This window comes from Astatotilapia calliptera, chromosome 14 (assembly GCF_964374335.1).
Source record: "Astatotilapia calliptera chromosome 14, fAstCal68.1, whole genome shotgun sequence".
NCBI classification, from domain to species: domain Eukaryota; kingdom Metazoa; phylum Chordata; class Actinopteri; order Cichliformes; family Cichlidae; genus Astatotilapia; species Astatotilapia calliptera.
The window spans coordinates 35,552,548-35,570,800 of NC_137435.1; the positions used below are offsets into that span (position 1 = coordinate 35,552,548).

The 18,253-nt window shown below is 42.8% G+C and overlaps 2 protein-coding genes across 3 annotated transcripts in view; both read right to left on the minus strand.

The window, feature by feature from the left end:
* Nucleotides 1-2,480, minus strand: part of lrrc75a (leucine rich repeat containing 75A) — a 78,272-nt gene extending 75,792 nt beyond the window's left edge. Inside the window, exon 1 of the mRNA XM_026192584.2 lies at nucleotides 1,173-2,480. Coding sequence (XP_026048369.2) covers nucleotides 1,173-1,424 — 252 coding nt within the window. The 5' untranslated portion in view covers nucleotides 1,425-2,480. The remainder of the gene's footprint in view (nucleotides 1-1,172) is intronic.
* An 866-nt stretch (nucleotides 2,481-3,346) lies between these two features.
* On the minus strand, nucleotides 3,347-18,063 carry poldip2 (polymerase (DNA-directed), delta interacting protein 2). Of its 2 annotated transcripts, none has more exons than XM_026192450.2 (11): nucleotides 17,854-18,063; nucleotides 11,041-11,116; nucleotides 10,097-10,194; nucleotides 9,901-10,000; nucleotides 9,605-9,680; nucleotides 7,208-7,315; nucleotides 6,686-6,822; nucleotides 6,447-6,473; nucleotides 6,232-6,357; nucleotides 4,515-4,594; nucleotides 3,347-4,422 (listed from the first exon to the last, which is right to left on the minus strand). In XM_026192450.2, the coding sequence occupies exons 1-11, from the start codon at nucleotides 18,036-18,038 to the stop codon at nucleotides 4,308-4,310; spliced, it is 1,128 nt and encodes a 375-aa protein (XP_026048235.1). In that variant the 5' UTR covers nucleotides 18,039-18,063; the 3' UTR covers nucleotides 3,347-4,307. The 2 variants fall into 2 exon arrangements, with proteins under 2 accessions (XP_026048235.1, XP_026048234.1); XM_026192449.2 differs by having other exon boundaries at nucleotides 11,041-11,122.
* Between the last annotated feature and the right edge of the window lie 190 nt (nucleotides 18,064-18,253).

Here is an 18,253-nt window from a genome sequence, read left to right on the forward strand (position 1 = left end):
CAGCACTGACAGATGTGATCAGGAACACTTCCAGAAATCACTGTCTCTGAACACCCACGTATGCAGGTTAAAGCTCTGTCATGCAGAGAAGAAGCCATATGTGAACATGATTCAGAAACACTGCTGTCTTCTCTGACCCAAAACTCATTTAAAATGGACTGAAAGCAGAAAACTGCTTTGTGATCAGATCAATCCAAATCTAAAATTCTTTGTGGGAAACATGAACGGCGTATCCTCCAAACTAAAGAGGAGAGGGCCCTTGCTATGAGCATCTCTGGTGATACTGGGGTGCATTATTGCCTATCAAAAAGGTAGCTTGCACATCTGGAAAGGTATACACCAGGGGTCCCCAACTCCAGGCCTTGAGGGCCGGTGTCCTGCAGGTTTTAGATCTCACCCTGAGAACCTTCACAGACCTTTGTGTTAACGTTTGCTTATCACCGCCATCTGCCACCAGTGCATAGAGCTTTGATCAGTAAATAGTAACAGAACAATTCTGATGAAAATCTCCAAAGTCCAAACAGTAATCTGGGGAAGCTATGTGTCTATAAGCCTCAGGTGCTGCTCCCTGAGTTTGAGTCACGAGGGGATAAACTATAAACACTGCCAGCGTATGGGCTCTGTGAAGTGTGTCGAAATCAGTTTCTTCCCTCACTGTCTTCATCTGCTCTTTTTAGTTTCCTTACTGTCACAGTAATAAACACAGATTGTTTCTCAGAATTTTACCCCTGTCATCCTCAGACCCTTCCCTTCTCTGCCGCTCTCCACATCATCCCATTCAACTGGTGGCATTTTCTTTCTCCTGCTTCCCTTTTGTTTCTCGCCACACCAGATTCTCCCAGCCTGTTGTTGGGCTTTTTCTTCTCTCTGTAGCAACAGCAGCATCCAGACTGAGAGAGGTTGTAAATCACAGCACTCTCTCCACTCTGTACCCATGCAGCAGACTCAGGCACTGCCAGGCATACTTGCAGGGAGGACGTCAATTCATCAGGCATGCAGGAAGTCAGTCTCTGAATGGCTTCAGTCAGTGAGCATCAGCGGTTAGTCTGAGCCTGGCTTCTCTTTCAGCATCAGTGTTGACATTAACTTAAGGTAATAGAGCACGACAGGAAAGAACAGAGGAAGTGTGCAGAAAGAAAAAGCATCATTCACACAGCAGACTAAGCGACTACCTGTCGGAGCGTCTTCAGCATCTCCGTGGCCTCATCCTGCTTGCCCTGTTTGGCCATCAGCATCATCTCCTGGATCATGCCGATGCGGCGCTGGTAGGGTGGTGGTGGCGTCCCGCTACGGCTCAGCCTGTCCCCTGACTTCAGCATGAGGGAGGCTAAGATGTCTCCCCGCTCCTTGGTGGGTGTCCGCTTCCAACTGTGCTGAGGACTCGCTCCTGCAGGCTCCTGGCCTTTAGCCTGCTTGGCACCCATGGTGCTGCCTCTTAATGTGAACTCTGGCAACAAAGAGATTGGTCCCACAGAGCAGTCATGCAGCGGCAGCTTTGATTCCTGTGTCAGACACCTGCTTCAGTAAAACGTCAGCAGCTCATCACGTCTCTGTGAAATGTGGAAAGTGTGCCTGCTCCCAGAGTACAGTACAACACTGCAGATACGCTGAGAAGGAGCGCTGGTAGTTTTGTGCTGTTACTCACAGGAGCTGGAGCTCATGTAGGGAACAGGTCTTTGGATGCTGCCTGCCGCATGGCCGCAGAGCGCGGACTCAGCAGAGTCAGGCTGCCGGAGATCCCCAGCAGTGAGTCTGCCTCAGCGACAGCCTCCTATCCCGGACCCAACTTCAGCACCAAATATTTACCCTCTCCTCCTCCTCCCGAGCTGTCCTCTAGAACACAGCGCTCTGTCCTGGAGCAGAGGAGGAGCAGCGGGCGGAGGATCGCTGCTGCATGAAGCAGGGCATGGCAGTGTTTACGTCTGCGGTGCTCCTCGTTCTGCCCTGTCCCTCCTCGGCCGCTGGAAGTCCCGCTGTACCTGCAACAAAAGCAGCGCTGGTCCTCCTCCCGGCCTCACTCTCCATCATTCGCAGGCAGGAAGCAGAAGTCGCATCCGCGCCTCGTCCTGCTGTGTGCAGGCTGCGGCTCAGCGGGCTTTGACAGAAGGGGCCGGACTGAGGTGTCCCCTCCCCGGGACCGAATTATGTATCGCACCCTCTGTTCGAGTGCACGGGGGCGCGCAGCGAGTGCACGTGACCGCAAGTCTTCCTTCCTCCTGGCGGGGTGATGAGGAGAGGCAGGAGGAGGGCCGGGAGGGTATGAGCACTGCCAAGTGTCTAGTTACACGGCGCTGACGCTCCGTCTCCGCGGGGGAGGTTTTTCTACCAGAGTCCATTCAAAATGTGTCGGCTTGTAGCTGCACTGCTCACAGGCAGAAAGGGATAGGGTGTATCTGTCGAGATGAGTCATTCATTTTAAACTGTAGTCTTCTAAGAAAATCGGCCAACAGTGGACTTTGATTTAAGCATTTTGTATCTAACAATTTAAAAAAAAAAATTTTTTGCGGAAATTGTAAACCACAACACCAACTTACAAGTTAATACCCGATTAGAGTAGATCTACTTTGTGCACTGCTCTGTGCAGTCACATTTATTTAAATCACACCTAAAGGGGCTTTAAATTGTAAAATAAAGAGCCCACAGAAAAAACCCCAACAATCACTTGGCGACAGTGGGAAAGAAAAACTCCCTTGTAAGGGGAAGAAACCTCCGGTAGAACCAGGCTCAAGGCTGCACCTCCCTGAGCCCTGACACATAATTGGAGGGGTGCTCTTTTCTATACCCACGCTCATCGTGTTGAACAAAGAACTAAGAACACCTGACAGTAGTCAGGTGTTCTTAGCATCACATTTTTCTGCCCACATTTTATTTTTAAACCTGTTGCTAGAAGTTTAAGTGTCAGCCAAAATGATTTTCATATCAAAGCATTTTTTTTTTAAGTTTATTACAAGTTTTTGTGAAATCTAGTTTTAATTGATTTTGTTTTTTTAGTTAGTTGGGATAAACTAAAACACATACATGAGTGTTTTCTCCAAAAAACAAATTGAAACAGCTGTCAGTTATTTATACTACCAGGGAAAGACCTGCACTGACATCTGGTGGCAGCTGTGTGGAACCATTACATCAATGTGGTTATATTTAGCATCCCTAATAATTGTGGTAAGGCCTTACTTTTCTTGAGCTAGATAGTGACTCTCTCAAATAGCCCTAGAGATGGGTCGGTGACCCCCTGGCAACCACCGGTTACTAGGACTCAGGTTTAAGCCAATTTTCCTGCCCACGTACAGGAAACAATTACACAAGTCTGATAGCTTCACACAAGCTCAAACTCAGCAGAAAGTCTGAATATTGTTCAAAAGGTGTATTTATTTTGCTTCTAATTACATCGGTATTTACAGTAGTATTTTCAACCATCAAATCACTTTATCAAAGCAAAAAAAAAAAAAAGTTTCTTTCCTCATTTTACAACTTTTAGGCTCATAACTCTTTTACAAAGTCACAGTCAGCCTTGACGACACATCCACATGTGCACAGGATCAAGATGACGGTTTGGTTTTTGTAGGGCGCAGACGGCGGGAGGAAGGCGGACAGCTTGCACAGAAAACTCATCTTCTGGTAACATCATCGCTGATGACTCCACAGAGAGCTGCTTCTGTTCACAGTCAGTGGGGACCTGACCTGCCACCAGCAGGAGGAGAGTTCACAAGTCTTAGCCTTGTGACTTTTAGTTTTACTTAACACTGAACAAAAGTGAATGCATTTCAGAGTGTCTGAAGCACATTTAGAAATCAGATCTCCAAAAATCTACATCAATAACACACCATTAGTTATAGGCATTTATCCAATCACGGACACCTAAATGATCACACAAGTGAAGAATTCTAGAGTTTTTTTTACCCAAATTCTTCATCTGGAAATGTTTATGGCAGTTTTTATTTTTATCATCATCATCATCATCATCATCATCATCCCCCCCCAGAAACAGCAGCATTAGAACAAATCTGGGTCAGGTTTAACGTTTTTCCTTTATGACTCGATTTTTGGCGTCCTGGGGAAGTTTTAGCCAACAGCAAATTAATACATGCAAAGCAGACAGACAGGGGGGGGGGGGGGGGGGGCAGAAAATAGGCAAGGTGGGCCTGCATTTAGATAATCTAGAAACTGCTAATAATTTCCCCTTTGCTTAGCTTTCCTGATGCTAGACTCAGGTTGAAGGCTGAAGCAATGTTACAAGTCAGGGGCAACTCTAGATAATGACACAAGCAGGACTGGCAGCATATCCCGGGCTTGAGGGTGGTAGCACACACTTAAAATGTGTAGCCAGCAGGAGGCGCTTTGTCATCCTTGTTGCTCTCCAAGGAGAAGGGAGGAATGCGGACATCAAAGTGGGAACCATCAGTTCTTTCGATGCGAAACGTTCCCCTAAAACAACAATAATAAAAACACTAAGTGAGAAAAGCTGAAGATACTTTGGATTTTATAGCATGTGAAGAAAGAGGTAGATGTAGACTCACCACATATGACCACTTGGGGCTTGTAGAGACACGTGGCTGCTGTATTGGAAGGCTGGCTGTTCTTTAGACAACACCGGCTCCTGTTAGGTAAGTACAAAGAGCTGAGCATTTCTAAACAAACGCGACAGTCTCCTCCTCACAGCCAGGATGACAGTCTGTTCATTCAACTCTGGAATCAGATCAAAATACTAACAGACAAGCGGAGCCAAGGCATCTGTATCATATCAGAACTGGGGTCTTGAAAAAATTCATCATTCATACTCTGGTGTTGAGGCCTTTGCATCAGTCAGGCATGTTTATTTTTAATATGATATGTAATATTAGGGATGGGTATCGTTTAGGTTTTATCCGATACCGGTGCCAAATCGGTACTTTTGAAACGGTGCCGGTGCTCAAATGGTGCTCGAACCGGTGCTTAAAGAATGGAGAACACAAAATTGGTCCAAAAACCTCTCATGGTCAGCTGGTTTTTTGTAAAAAGATAACAATGTTAGCCTTTTCTGCAGCTATAGGGCATATATGGTATCACTCTTAGCTGGAAGCAGTGCTTAAACAATGGAAAAAATACAAACTTTGTCCAAAAACCTCTCATGTTTAGCTGTTTCCCTCTTTTTCTTTGGTCATTTTAGCCTTTTTGGCCAGGGTGAAGGGAGTATCTGCCATCAAACAAGAAGACAGCCACATGTAGCTATGATGATGTTTGCTAGTTCACCTTACATGCATTAATGTAATAACGTGGTTAGCCTACTCAACGTAAATTATACACGAACAACATTAAGCTACTCACGCAGAGAAGAACGGCTGCTGCTACCATCAAATACGGCGCATTTCTCGGCTTTAAAAAAAAAAAAAAAAACGCTATGCGTCGCCAGGTGTTTCATCGGATTCGAGGTGTTACTTCCTTTGACAGTATCACAGTATCAGCTTAAAGCACTTGTTGCAGGCTGCTGAGTTTGCATATTTTGCTGTGAAGTACAGCCAGACTTTTGACCGCTTCGCCTTGGACATTTTTAATCTGTAGCTCTGCATAAAAGAACGTACGTACCTGGCCCCGCCTACTATCCTCGGAAACGTAAAAATGATTGGCTAGAAGTGTATCACAGCTCAGGAAAAAAAAGCACCGAAATAAAGCACTGAAATGTGCGCTGCTTTTCGGTCTGGTTACTACCGTTTATGTCAGAACCGGTGCCATCATGGCACCGGACACCGGTACCCATCCCTATGTAATATGCAATGTAATGATACGTAATGAAAGAATACAGTAAAAAAAAAAAAAAAATTACATCTCAGATGTCCTTTAAGTGGACTATGTTTGGTTAAAGGACGTCTTATGAAGCATGAGATCAGAATTCTATAATCCAAATGTAAATCGCCGCTTGATTCATTTATTTGCTTAACTTGTTTTGGACCGTAAACAAGGCGCGAATGGGACACCGGAAACAAAGCTCCCCACAGGAGTTTCCGCACCGGAAGTAGCATATGCTAACGTGCACATAGTCTATTACATACCTCAGTGTCAAAAACAAGTAATATAATATAATATAATATATGGCATGCATGCATATATGGTGTGTAATATTACTAATGTAATAGTATTATCTTAGAGGGATTGTGTGTCATTGCTAATCGTGTCTGTCGTTCTGTGGCCGGCTGCGTTTGTCCAACTCCACATCTCGTTGCTGTCTGTGGTTCTGCTCGTGTTTGTAAGCATGCTCACCCTGCCTACGACACCTCGTCCTCGGACCGTCTCCAGAGTTCCTGATAGGCTGAAGATCCTCCAGTGTCTCTCTCTCAGCTGAACCACCTCGTTGCCCAAGTTCTCCAGACGGATACAGTAGCGCCACTGCAGGAAGACAACACAAACAGATTTGAGCTGTTTATTTCTGTGTTTCACTGTCTTTAATTTACATGATAAAATATAAAACTACTCACCCAATAAACATGAGAATTCTGGGCCTCCTAAGGACAACAAAGAATTAACCTTAGATTTCAAGCAAACTACAGAGGAGCATTTAAGCCTACAAATTAAAAAGAAACAGGCTGTAAGCCAACATCTTGCCAAGCACACCTAATAACACCAATGAAATGTGTTTGAGCTGTGAGGTGGTGGGGCTCAGGCTGTGCTGCAATAACAAATAATATATAAGTAATATCCGTAAAGATCCAGCTACCCTCATTCCCATGTAGAAGGGGATGACAGTGACTCTGATGTTCTCAGTTGTCTCTCTGTGGACGTCTGAGAGCTCCAGCCAGGGGTGGTTCTTCTCTTGCCATGCTTTAAGGGTGTCTCTGGCTGTGAATGGAGGAACTACAAAAACAAAAAACAATCACATTAAAAATAGTCTGCTTCTTAGGCATTCTAGGTGGCCATTGAGTGGATCTTATAAGGATCGGAACCAAAAGTCAAACTACAAATGACAGTTTCACATAGGAGGGATAAACTTTAACATTACAAAACTTGCCACTCAAGCACTCAATCCTGCAGAAATTACCACCACCTTTATTCATGAAACTGCCCAGAGGATCGTCATGTTTACAAGATAAGACCTACATACATAAGATATGTAGGTCTGTCACAACTTTATGAAACAACAATGCTATGGAAGGAAACATGTCGACTACATCTGTTAGATATAGAAGAAACCTGTTGGACTTATACAAAACCACAGAGCTGAAAAAAGATCTGCGTTTACTTTTTGAAGGGTTGTACATGAGGAAGCGCTCAAACAGCTCATGCTGGATGGGGACCTGCTCTGTGGAGTTATAAGGCAGAATGTCTTCATGGCTCACATAGTCCAGACCTGAAGAGGAAAGCCAGAAACAGAACCATCATAACTACTAGAGCAGGGCGATACTAAAAATATTTATCACGATATACATTTGAAAATTTGCGATAACGATATAACTGACGATATAATTGACACTAGACAAAATACTTTACAACTCCACAACTTTATTAGTGCAAAATAAACCATCAATGTATTTTCACTTAAACAAGCAGCTGTTTTTTGCATTAAAGTTATATAAAAATGTAACAGTGCAAATGCAAATTCCTTGCTGACAGTTTAACCAAAAGGCATTTCCAGTGGACATTGCACCACTTGATGGGTTGTCAGAGCATTACGTCTATCGTAGGGAGGAGCCTCGCGGAGTGATACGTACTGTGCTTCAACATAATATTACCATATTGCGTGTGTATAAGCTCTTTTTAAGTTTTGTGGATATTATACACTGTTATGCTGAGGATATGTCGGCCAATGTCCAGGGTTAGGGTCACTGTCGACTTTCAGAAAAATCAAAGGATTGATTTTAAGCGTGCCGTATTTTCCAAACAACACAGTAATAACGGCGGTCTGCTAGCATGCTCTACCAAAAATAGTGCTTTGTTGTGTATCTGATGGACGAAAGCTAAACCAGTTCCACACCACTGAAGTTGCAGCATTTTTATAAACCAATTCTGGTTCATCTGTTTCATTCAACGATCCGCTTTCGCCCTTGTCATTCTCCGTCGCCGCAGTGCCTTTTTCGCCATGTGCGTATGAAAACAAAGGCACAGCGCATGCGCGTTTTACCCATATTCTATCGCAACATTATACCGGTATTACCGTGACCGGTATGATATGGCCCAGCCCTAATAACTACCATTATCAAAAATGCTCTTTTCACAGAATTCAATATTTGAACATTTTGAGTAAATTACGTAATTTCCTCAGCACTGATAAAAGAACACCAGCTGCTTTTTTGCCCTTTTCTCTCTGACAGCAGGTTGGATGTGACTGTGTAAAAATAAGGTGTGCTCTATTCGGGCCAGACTCAAATTTAATGCTTAAAGTATGACCGCCAGTTTCTAATGCCAACTGTAAGACCCCAAGATATAAAAACCCACCCCTACTGGTGATGTCTAATTGATTTATCGATTAAAATCGATTCTGGCTTGGATAACGTAAAATCAATTCATTAAAATCCTGAATCGATTTTTTAATATAAATTTATTTTGCCAGAATCTCTGGTGAAATCTCACAAAATTTCAATAACCACCAAACAGCTAAGACAGTAAATGAGAGCAGGAACACGGATTCTGCACAAAGACAAAACCCGTGGATCAGAATCAGTGAGTGTCGCCTTTCTCACAGTCGGGGCTGAAAGCCGACAGCTCGCTGATTCTGATCTGTCGGCGGGTCCGCGCTTTGTGTTCCCTTTATGTGCGGATTCTAAAGCTGTTAATTTGATGTCTCTCCAAACAATATTGACCGAACCAGCAGCAAAAGAAGATCCAAACTACGCTTCACATAAACATCGTCATGTATTCACTCTTACTTTTACTGTTTTGCTTCAACCACGATGCACAGCTCTCTCTCTCTGTCTGTCTGTACTTCAAGAAGTTTCCTGTCTAAAAATCAGTTTTCTTCATTATTCGCTTGCTTGTTACGCACAAGTCTACCGTTGTGTACAGCGCTGTCGGCTGACTTTTTTTTTTCGTTTTATATACTTCCGAAAAGAAAACCTAATTTCTGCCGTTCAATACTGAACAAATTTAAACTTTTTAAAATTATGCAAAATGCAAAACGCTTAGCCGTGTCTCTAATAAAACCGCTGTAACTTCCGAGGTAATGTTCATGTGTTGATTAATGGTTTTCTTTCGTTTTTGATCTACTGCAGAATATTTTTATAAAATCCCAGGCCAGGAAAATCACCTTCATGTTTTTCTGTGTTTTATCCTCAGCTACTTTGACACAAAGGCATCTGCTGTGATGCTTACACCTTTGATAAAGTCTTGCGTGTGTCAGCTTCCTTTTTATAGATACAAAAATATGTAAATGTACTGATCTGAGTTATAATATTTCTGGCTGTCAAAATTTCCCAGATTCAAATTGAATTGAATCGAATTAAGTCGAATCGTGGATCAAATCGATTCGGGACCTTGTGAATCGGAATTGAATCGATTCTAGAAATCAGTGACGATACCCAGCCCTAATCACCAGCTATCTCCCGTCTTTTATTATGACAAAAGCCTCCATAAGAAATAAATGAAAAACAATCAGAATGTGAGTCAGATGTATGAGTGAGTGGCTCCTGACCAGTGTGCATACCTGGGATGGCGTACAGAGCCCTGCTGTCATCGTGGTTGGCCAGAAACGTCACTGCCTCCGTCTGGGACCTCTGAGACTGTCACAGCGCACAGACCAACAGTTACATACCTGCAGACCTCAACACTAATAAATACCTACAGTTTGAGTCCACCACAGTGGAGGGTTTGTCACCTAGCAACATTTCCACCCACTGCACTGCCTGAGATCACACAGACTGTGTCCACAATTGAGCTCAAAACAGTGGTTGACGCTCTGAATAACTACATGATCTCAGTACAAGCACAAGTTATACTTACTATATGAGGGCAGTCTCTGGTGTCAATGAGGACTTGGTAGTAAGTGTGAGTCTTCCCCTTCACCTCCTTGGAGCCGTGGGCCCCTGGGGGCTCAGGTTTGCTGCAGGAAGAAGCACTACAAAATCAGTACACAACACACAAAACAACCACGCAGAAAGTCAAGCTGAGATGGGCATTTTAGCCCAGACCACCCTACCTGTCAGACATGGGAGGGGTGATGTCTCGATCATAGAGGCGGGCGTGCCATGGAAACAAGACGATGCCTCTGTAGCCAAACACGCTGTGGAGAAACAGCTAGGGGAGAGCCCGACAACAACAACGACGAGATAAGGCTTTCAGAAATTATAGATGTAGGACGCTCAATACACACAATGTTGTATGGGATTACAGTCACTAGAAGAGATGATGCAAACAGGTTATATGGACAACACTGAGTTACATAAACTGTTTCATAGGCCTGTTCTCTCTCACTCACTGTTCTGGCGTCGTTCATCATGTATAACTATAGACAAAGGTATGGGCAGTAATGCTGAACACTGGAGCAGAGCTGTTTCTATCCTCTCCACACTGTTGCTTTGTTCTGCACTACTTAAGATCCATCATACAGTGCCAGAGTAGGGAATTAAAGTCTGACCACTAAAGTAATAAGATTAAAGAACAAAGAAAGAAAGTCATGCAAGGGAGACACACACACACACACGCGGTAGTCAAAGGGCATTTCTTATTCATCTCTGGGAGTTATGTTAACTAAGCAGTTCCACATGCAGCCTCCCTGGGCAGGCTTCTAAAGTATATTCTGCCCCCAATTTTAATATTTTTTTTGTAATATTCTCATATGAACTTATTTTTTTGGTCCAGAGCCTCTTCCCACTCTCAAACTCCAAGTGCACTGCTTTGGAGGTCTGCTGTGACCTGCAGCAGGCAGAGAACTGCTTCATGAGCCACTAGCCCAAACTCACCAAGGCTACAGAGTAATCTAACTCTGTAACACTGTAATGGTCCGTGTGCAGTAGAAGGGCCTATGAAATTTATGTTAGTCATCTGTCTAATACAAGAGAAAGAACAAGAGCTAAACCAGATCATCAGCTAAACCAGATCATCAGCTTTGGTATAAGCATGAATAAAGTGTGAAGGTCTTACCTGTCCGGTTTCATATTTGCCGTGCTGCTTCACAGCCTCAAACACTCCCACAGTCTCTAGAATCTTCCCCTCAGGCCTGTTCCTGCCAAAAACAGGCAACATCATTACACTCTGAATCTGTGTGGGTCTGCATGCTACACAAAAATTGAACCAACAAATCATGTATGGGACAGCACACCGGGTCGGGAAATTCCATAGATGCAACGACAGCAATTTGGAATTTGCCATCCTATGGAAAAAATATGCATTAAGCCCTATAGGAAGACAGGTCCTGCAGACTCTTCAGCCCTGATCTCAATCACAGTTTGATAATATTGTTAACACTTGACCGTTGAGGTGTTTTGTTCAAATACAGTTGGTCTCAAACTCCATGCCCCCATCATTATTTCAGAACAAAACAAACAATACGTGTTGGCACCGATAACAACAGCTGGTCACTTCATATAAATAACACTCTTATTCTGTGCTTCCTGCAAAGCTAATCTTCACAACAGAAATGAAGAGCAGGGATTAATGAGGTGGATATATGGACGGGGAGATTTAATATTACACACCAAGTTGGACAAGTTGTATTGCACAAGAATAATCACAAGGTAAGCTGCTTTTATTAGAAATATGGTTACAAAACAACGAACATGCAGATTCTGAATGAATACCTCTGGGTAAGATCGGGAGGACAATACTGTACTCAGTTCTGATGGGTGACCATCTCAACTTTGCTTGAAAGACAAACCAAGTTCAGATGCAATCCAGGCAGAAATGTCAATCATGACGAGAGAGGGCTGAAAATTGAGTCAACGTGGAAGTGCCAAAAACTGCAGGGGGTATAATGGCCACTCAGTGCAATACGAACCTGCGAAACTGTAACCACTTGGTGACAATGTTTTATCAAAACAGGTTAGGGTTGTTGTCCCACTAATAAGAAACAAGAGAGTGCAGTATTTGCCCCGAGGTCAGGGTGGTGCAGTCTCTGTGCTGCTGGGATAGCCTCCAGCCCAAAGACTTTAGAATATGGATGAACACTTTAAAGATGTCAAATGATGAGAACAAGAATGAGCCTATGCAAACATGCACAACTGGCCTAAGTTACTCTTTAACCCCTCTGGGCTCCTCTTCACTTTCTACTTGTGCAGCAATCTGAGACAAGTCGATACACTGTCCACAGATAATCGCCAATCTAAATTTAGCCACACTGCTACAAACTCTGGACCCAGCCTCAGCCAACAGCTAGCCCTTGTCAACAACACGCCTTGCCAAGAACAGAAACTATCCATGTCACTATCCATCCATTTGGGTTGGGGATTTGTGCCATTGAGCAGTCAACATATCACAGAAAAGCTTGGTAAAAATATAAAAATATCAGTATGTCATCAGATATCATTACACAAGGAAAAGGTTGCATAAACAAATCTTAACGATACAAGAGTGTGCTGATTCACCGCTGCTATTCCAACCAGCGTGTGGGCACTCACCCACCTGTCCACCCACCTTTACTCTCTCTCACAGAACAGATAAATCAAGCACACTCTGCCTCTTTCTGTCCACACCTGCAATCTTTGGGCTTTCACTGGTGACCATTGAGGACGTGAAACCAAAGCTGAGAAATCAATAATGAGCTAACCATTTCACTGTCCACACAACTAATTAATAAACATTAAGAATATCTAGAAAAAGACTGAAAGCCAGAGCTACAGTACAATAAAAGCATGAGTAGTAAGCAAAGTTAAAATCTTCACTACTCCTTGGGAGCTTTACTACGGTCTTTTCTTACAGTAGGTTGTGTTTCATCTTCCTCCTTCAGCTGACACAACTGTACTTTCTTGTCTGCTGGCTCTTTTCTATTGTCTCCATTGCGGCTCTGTTCCTTGCACTTCCCAGTTTACAGAGCAGTTCCATTATAAATTTGAGCTACAGATACATACTGATCCAGTTAATCTGAAACTTTAATTTTGCTGTTGCTTCTACTAGAGATGACACGTTAACCTGTTTAACATCAATTTCACTGGCACGCCTGTTTACACACGTCCTTTCAGCATTTTTTTCCTGAGCACAAACAATGTCAGTTCATATATATTTATATTTTTAACCAGCTAGTCCATGCCTGGATTCCTTCCAAGCACACATCTCTGATTCCTGCCTGTATTTGCTACTGAGTCTTCCTGATACATCCCAGTCTTGCAGAGACAGGGAAAGATTGCAGAGTGCTTGGATGTCAGCTCACGGCTCTTCTTGCCAGTCTTACTGTACACATTAGATCACTGAAGTAATGTATAAATTTACAATATTATACAAGCTTTACAGTTAATACTTGCAAGCCTGTACTGAATTTTAAGGCCTGATAATGACCCGGGGAATTATATGCCCAATTTTAAAATTAAGAATAACTAGATTAAGTGTTAATCTTAAAGAAATACTGCTTTTGTGGTTGCTGCAATGCTGTCGGTGGTTAATACAACTCCATTTTTAGTTTCAGTATATAATATTTGGTACAAGCCTGTCAGCAGTAAGACAATTAACTTTATTTACACCAAGGTAATTCTCCCATTACCAGGTCTGACTGTATAAGATCAGTCCACCAATCATCAACGATTAAGTATTGGGTTGATTTAAGTCCTAAATAACAGGAGAGGCAAATATTAACACACAAAACTGAGATACTGACAGGGAGCCAACAGGTGTCTGAATGATGTTAATAAGACAGTGCCTCTGTGCAGCCTGCAAACTGCAGCCTGTGCAGCACCAAATGTTTTAAGGGTCTCTCAGTTGTTCTCTTCACTAAAATGACAGTGCCAGCATTAATAATAAGGAAATAATACAATACACTATCAGGATAACGCAGATATTGCTGAATAACTTTTCAAAGCCTATATTTGTGCTACTAAATTCTTTCAAAACTGCCAATCCACTGAAGAAGAATCTTCCCAAATGTTTACTGTGTAGTTAAACATGTACTGAATTGACGCCATAGGTTGGAAGCAGTAACAACATCAAGTGCAGCTCAACTAATGCTGGCAAGCTACTTAACAGCCAATATCTGTGATTTCTTCATTTCTTGCTGGTAAATCCTCCTCTTTCAGATGGACTCTAAAGTAGGGCTGGGCAATATGAGGAAAATCTAAAATCACAATATTTTTTTGGCTACATCACCATATATACACAGTGATATGTTTAACCTCCAAAATCCATATAGAGCCTAAAATTGCACTGGTATACGCATTCAAATCGACCATTCAATGTTCTTTTTTTCCCCTTCTTTGAATACAAAAAACCTGAATGAAATGAAAGGTTTTATTTCAACTACTTTTTAACCATTAGTTCTACACAGAGATTTTTCACAAATGACTACAGTCACAGTAAGTCTCTCTGTGGTCAACACTAGACCTTTAACAAAATATCATAGCAACAAAAAAGGACATCAAGCAATAATTCACAAGACAATATAAAACAACCGAAATGAAAAGGGTGCTTTTTATGCTTATGACGTATAAAATCTATACAATAAAAAATGTGATGACCTCAAATTACAGAAACAAAAGTCTAGATAGTGACTACAAAAAGGACTGACCAAGAACAGTCACAGGAAATCACTAGGGGTGCAACGATACACAAAATTCACGGTTTGGTTCGATACTTTGGTGTCACGGTTCGATATTTTTTCGATACAAAATAAAATGTTCATGCCTTTTTAATTTGTCATTTATTAAAATTATAAATATATATTTTAACTCAAAAGTACAGTTTTTAAATTTAACCCTAACCCTTGTGCGTGTTTTTTATTTTGACAGCGAATGCGCACCTGCGGACCACTTATGTGCACCCCTGGTTATTTAGCTCATCATATCGCAGCCACAGAAATTATTTTGGTCATGAAACCATAAAGCTGCACTTTCTTTTTGCCTTATAGTCTGATGTGTCATAACTTTTCCGTTTTGCGGTAAGCTTTTCTTTGGCTGTCACTTCTTCACCCTGACCTGTCTTATTTGGCTCAGCAGAACTAAAATATATATCCTGCTGCTTTTACACACGCACTCACATAAGCTCAGCGATTCTCTGCGCGATCAACCTCTCACATGTTTAAGCTGCGGGAGATTTCACTTGTCATGTTTGCGTAGTAAGCTAACGATTGATAAGTCGATGTCAGAGGAATTGGTGCACAAATTATCATCACTCACCAATCAGTACTGTCGCTCTCTATACACAGTTCACGCGATTGCAAAGTGAAAGCAAAAAAAACAAGTGCAAATTCAAATGCGATTTCAATATGTCACATATTGACAGTGGCTCACCGATGCCAATGACATAATTACCCAGCTACATTTCCGAAAGAATGCAAAAGCATTGACATATATTTTTCCTTCCTACAATAGCCGGACAGGCAGGGCAGAGATAGATTTTGGTAGCCCGACTGGAAAAAATCGCTAGCCCCAGGACGTCGGGCTAGCGATATTGCAAGCCCTGTATCTGATTGAGGAATCACTCATCTTTGGAAAAGAGTTTATTACAGAGAAATGGCTCTTTCCAAAATAAAAGCTATACTATCCGCTTCTTCTGGGCTATATTCTCAGCAGCATATTAAACATATCAGGTCCCCATAAGGAGAATCCTGTGCTAACGGCTATCTAAATGACTCAGGTAAAGTTTGTAGCATGCATGCTTGTTGTTTTTGTCTTTGCACTAGGATGATGTCGGCGTAAATGTGCAGTCATATTCGTTGTGTTCCCACTAGTGCTTTCAGGTTAACCTCGTTAAAATGACCTTAACGTCACAACACGGCAAATCTCCGTTAACGAGCTAGCCCTGATAGCCCCGTGCATGGGGCTAGACGGCCAACACGTTAACGAGCTAACTGCGCTAACACACTAGCTCCCACCCATGTAATTGAGCATTGCGTGGCACATCCAACATACTGTTTTACTTTAGTCCATGACGCGCTTACCTTCAGGGTCATACGTCACATGAAAACCAAAATAATTCCAAACGCCAGATCTGAATGAGGGTGGGGGAGGTCCATGTTGCAAGGAGAGCTTAACTTCTGTCTCGCTAGCTTGCCCTGCGCTCTTCCTTCTGACTATGCTGTCTGTGTGGAGCGCTCAGTGGATCTGCGCTCGACAGTGCAGCCTAGGCGGAGTAGTCGAACGCAGATTCACTGAGCGCTCCACACAGACAGCATCGTCAGAAGGAAAGTTGATAAAATAAATTACAAATGTTGTATTGTTCGATACATATGCGTACCGAACCGAAAGCACTGTATCGAACGGTTCAATATCGATACGAATATCGTTGCACCCCTAGAAATCACAGCTGGTTTATTTAACATTTTATTTGCAGTATTTTCCTATCTGGTAAAATATAAACATGCATGTTCAGTGCAGTGTGCCAGGTAGAAAAGAAGGGGGAGATTAAAGATGCATTCGCAGCGTGTGGGAGAAAAAAAACATTTCAGCGAATTACATGCAGATAGCTTATTAATGCTATTGCAATTGATACCCGATGGTTACAATAAAGACATTTCAACTATTGTACGTGGAAAAACTCGAGGTACCCATGGGTCGCCACAGCAGATTATCTGCCTCCATCTCACCATATCCCAGCATTCTCCTCTGTCACACCATGTTCTCTTTCACTCACTACATCCATGAATCTTTTATGTGTTATTCAACTTTTCTTCCTGCCTGGCAGCTCCATATTCAATGTGCTTTAGCCAGTTAATCAGCTTTCTCTCTCTTATGCATATGTTCAAACATCTCAGCCTCACCTTTCTAGCTTTGCCTCCAACCTGCTCAAACTGAGCTGTCCCCCTGAGGTCTTCGTCCTGGTCACTCCAAATGAAAATCTTACCATCTTCAGCTCTGCCAAATGTGTTTATGTTAGTGCCACCATCTCCAAACTATACATCACAGCAGGTCTCGGTTACTACCGTGTAATCCTTCCCCTTTTTTGGACAGCTGGACCCATGTATTTTAAAACATCTCCCTTTACTACCTCTGCTGCCTGCATCACTCTTACACCTGCCTCCTGCTTATTCACACACATGCATTCTGTCTTGCTTCTATTAACTTTCATGTCTCTTCTTTCCAGAGCATACCTCCACCTCTCCAGGCTCTCTACCACCTGCTCCTACCTACTCTCACTACAGATCACACCTCGCTTTCTAATGTGTTGTCTGCAAACATGGCACGGAGACTCCTGCCTGACCTCAACTATCAGCCTGTCATCATCACTGCAAATAAGGAGCCCAGATCTGATCTCAGTTGTAAATCTCACCTTTTACTCCAACCACACACCTCAGCACTGTCTGGCTTGCCCTCATACATGTCCTGCACCACCCTTCTATACTTCTAACACTCCTGACGTCCACATGCAGTACTACAGTTCCTCTCTTAGCACCCAATCACGTCTTCTCCGATCCACAAAGACACAGTGAAGCGCCTTATAAACTTCTCTATACTTCTCCATCAACACTCTTAAAGCAAACATCAAATCTGTAGTGCTCTGAAGCCACACTGCTGCTCACTGATCACCACCTCTCTTTATAACCTAACTTCAAAAACTGCTTCACATATCTTTATGGTATGGCTCATCAGCTTTCTTCCTCTGTAGTTACAACAGCTCTGCACATCACCCTTGCTCTGAGTCCCAATTCATTTGCACATCGGACTCACTATGCAGGTATCATCTACCTACAGGCAGCTGTCCACTTAATAGCAGCATGGCCAGTGTCTTTAACTAACGGTGCCATTTTGAAGAGCTCGTGCTTAGCTAAAGTCTTTAGCATGCTAGCTCTGGCATATTAGGACAGTTGAGGATTCTTACCGTGACGACATAAACCTCCTCTGCTGAACACCGTCAGGCAGGCCGCAAGCTCGGCATAGTAACCGCGGTCTGTATGCCTCGAACCCGCAGCTGGTGTCAACGACACTCAGTATTCTGTGAGCATGCTTCTTGTTGTATTTACTGACACTACTCAACAACCCTCGACGTAATGCACTAGCCGCCATCTTTCCAATACTAGCACAGTCACACACGTATTATATCGTTTGTCCTCCAGCGCTGAGAGCCAATCATAGCTGAGCTGCCTTCATGGAACGACTGTAATAACAGAACCAAACGCTTAACGTTCAGTAACCTTCTTTTAATTATTTTCGTTTACAACAAATATGACCTTCATTGTAGTCTGAAAATAAAAGTTTAACACTCCTTTATTTTCATTCCA

Excerpts from the sequence above, each read along its gene's own strand:
- poldip2 (XM_026192449.2), bottom strand. The coding sequence starts at position 18,038 with ATGGCGGCTAGTGCATTACGTCGAGGGTTGTTGAGTAGTGTCAGTAAA. Across the intron at positions 9,681-9,900 it reads CCAGAGACTGCCCTCATATA|TCTCAGAGGTCCCAGACGGA; the intron begins GTAAGTATAACT and ends GCGCTGTGACAG. Across the intron at positions 4,423-4,514 it reads GCCCCAAGTGGTCATATGTG|GGGAACGTTTCGCATCGAAA; the intron begins GTGAGTCTACAT and ends TTGTTGTTTTAG.